This window comes from Oryzias melastigma, unplaced genomic scaffold (assembly GCF_002922805.2).
Source record: "Oryzias melastigma strain HK-1 unplaced genomic scaffold, ASM292280v2 sc00627, whole genome shotgun sequence".
NCBI lineage: Eukaryota > Metazoa > Chordata > Actinopteri > Beloniformes > Adrianichthyidae > Oryzias > Oryzias melastigma.
The window spans coordinates 1-2,867 of NW_023417219.1; the positions used below are offsets into that span (position 1 = coordinate 1).

Below are 2,867 nucleotides of genomic sequence, written 5' to 3' on the forward strand. Positions count from 1 at the left end.
AAGTTTTGGAGAATGGAGAATCACAACCTGGAAATATCTGAATCCGAATGAGGGCTGAATATTGACTGAAGCCAAAGACTGAACAAATACTGATTCCAAAGACTGAATATAGACTGAAGCCAAAGACTGAACAAATACTGATTCCAAAGACTGAATATAGACTGAACATAGACTGATACCAAATACTCAAAAAAGACTGAAGCCAAAGACTGAACAAAGACTGATACCAAAGACTGAATATAGACTGAACATAGACTGAAGCCAAAGACTGATCACAGTCTGAAGCCAAAGACTGAACACAGACTGAAGCCAAAGACTGAATATAGACTGAACATAGACTTAACAAAGACTGAAGTCAAAGACTGAACAAATACTGATTCCAAAGACTTAACATAGACTGAACATAGACCGAAGCCAAAGACTTAATATTGACTGAACATAGACTGAACATAAACTGAAGCCAAAGACTGGGTCACGATCAATCTATGATCCTCCGGATCTTTCTTCAGGCTTGAAGCAACGATCGCCTCATCCGTATCAGAGTCACATACGAGTGGAGCCGTCATGATTGATACTCAAGACCAAATTAAAAGTTTTTTTTTTCTTTTTATCTCAAAAGTATGTGCACGCTTTCTTTGATTGTTTTTGAGGCGCAAATCATTATTTCTGATAGAAACAAACACACTCAATGTAAACTGTGGTTATGAATATCAGTTATTGTATGCTTGTGAATGAAAGTTGTTGGAAACTTGAAATGTTTTAAAGGGAGTCTTTAAAATGTCCTGAATGTGACATGACGTTCAGTCCAGCAGCTTGACTTTTGCTGCGGGAGTGTCCGGGTATGGTCAGGCTTTTAATTTGAAATCCCAACAGCGGAAGTAGTTAAATCCAGTTTTCCGTCTCGTACTGCGGGAGATCCACGTCACGCTTCTGAACCGAGCGGTACCGGTGGAACCAGGATGGCAGACGAGGCCACGCGCAAGGCGGTGTCCCAGATCCCACTTCTCAAGACGCACGCGGGCCCGCGGGAGCGCGCGCTGTGGCCGCAGCGCCTGAAGGAGGAGTACCAGGCCCTGATTCGGTTCGTGGAGCAGAACAAAGCCGCCGACAACGACTGGTTCCGCCTCGAGTCAAACGCGGACGGCACGCGTTGGACCGGCACGTGCTGGTTCGTGCACGAGCTGCTGCGGTACGAGTTCCGGTTGGAGTTCGACATCCCGGTGACGTACCCGGAAACGGCTCCGGAGCTGGCCATCCCGGAGCTGGACGGGAAGACGGCGAAGATGTACCGGGGCGGGCGGATCTGCCTGACCGAACACTTCGCTCCGCTCTGGGCGCGGAACGCCCCGCGCTTCGGGCTCGCGCACCTCATGGCGCTCGGGCTCGGTCCGTGGCTCGCGGTGGAGGTTCCGGACCTGATCGGCAAAGGGCTCGTGACCCACAAGGAGCGGCAGCGCGAGGCGGCCGAGTGACGTCACAGACCCGGCAGGAGCGAGACTTTTCAAAATAAAGGACTTGTATTCTCACGCTGGTGTCCGAGTTCTGTTCACGGATCTGCAGGTCCCAGAACCACCGTCTACCGGGCCGGTCAGAACCGGAATGAAAGTCAAGCAAACCGGGAGGAAAATGCCAATGAGAGCAATGACTTCTATACACTAGAGACGCCACGCCAACCGGTTACTACGGTCCGAGACGCGTAAAGATGTGGTATTTATGAGTCAGGACGGCCTTGTTAGTTGAACAGGTTGTTTATTAACGCTTCGCCATGTCTGCCACATGCATATCTCGTGTACACTCTCGTGACGTCACTCCTTCAGCTACGGGTATCAGGCAGGCACACATTTCAATTACATCACATCCCCCTTTTTAACAAATTTTTAAACTTCATTTAACAACTGACTAAAAGGAACACTGACAACATAACTGCCTCCATTTTCCAGGACACATTTCTATTCAGTTATCAAATAAGATGCACATTCCTATAATCTTTCACATAAATGAATTTTTTTTACACAACCAACATTTGCCCTTAGCTAACTAAAATACTTAAGATAACTGAAAATTCTTCTCTTGATTTTAATCTCTAAATCTAGCAGGTAATCTTACAGATCTGCCAGATCTTGTTTTATACGAGAAGGAACCTGGAACTTGGTTATCACTCTGACTGTCCTGAACGGCAGTAGCCTGTTCATTTGCACTTGCTTGTTCTGTGTGTCTTTCAACATTGTTGTCATTCATTTCTCCAGTGTTGTTCTGTCCATCTGCTTGTGGAAACGTTTTCTCCTCCGTTCTCCTTAAATGTTTCCTGTTTCTTCTGTAAAGTCTCCCGTCTGGTGTTCTAACCACAAACGAACGTGGTTGTTTGTGTCTGTGCAGGACCTCTGCTGGCTGCCACGTTGCTCCTCTTTGCATCCTGATTTTCTCTCCTGCATGCAAGTCTGGTAGTGTCTTAGTCTGTCTGTCAAAGTAAAGTTTCTGCTTCTCCTGTCTTCTTCTCAGTTGTCTTTTTACCTGAGCTGATCCTTTTGGAATGAGCAGTGAGGTTGACATTGGTATCTTTCCTTTAAGTCTTCGTCCCATGAGAAGCTGCGCTGGTGACAGTCCTACTCCCTCTAGTGGTGTGTTGCGATACTCCAGGAAAGACACATATGGATCTCCTTTTTCATTTTCTGACTTTTTTAGGAGGTTCTTGATGGTCTGTATTGTTCTTTCTGCTTGACCATTGGACTGGGCATGTGTGGGGCTGGATGTGACATGTCTGAATTCCCAGCTCTCTGCAAAGTCCTTGAACTCAACACAGTCATACTGAGGTCCATTATCCGAGATCACCACATCAGGTATCCCGTGTCTGGCAAACATCGATTTCA

At 46.7% G+C, this 2,867-nt stretch overlaps 2 protein-coding genes across 2 annotated transcripts; one reads left to right on the forward strand and one right to left on the reverse strand.

Annotated features, from left to right (window-relative positions):
* The first annotated feature begins 437 nt into the window (after positions 1–437).
* On the forward strand, positions 438–1,526 carry ufc1 (ubiquitin-fold modifier conjugating enzyme 1). Its single transcript, XM_024263814.2, has one exon. The coding sequence runs from the start codon at positions 960–962 to the stop codon at positions 1,470–1,472; it is 513 nt and encodes a 170-aa protein (XP_024119582.1). The 5' UTR covers positions 438–959; the 3' UTR covers positions 1,473–1,526.
* A 476-nt stretch (positions 1,527–2,002) lies between these two features.
* On the reverse strand, positions 2,003–2,867 carry LOC112140808 (uncharacterized protein K02A2.6; the record flags this gene model as incomplete). The annotated part of the gene is given in 1 exon segment (XM_024263813.2): positions 2,003–2,867. A coding segment is annotated over 1 exon segment (791 nt), but the record flags the coding sequence as incomplete, so codon positions are not given.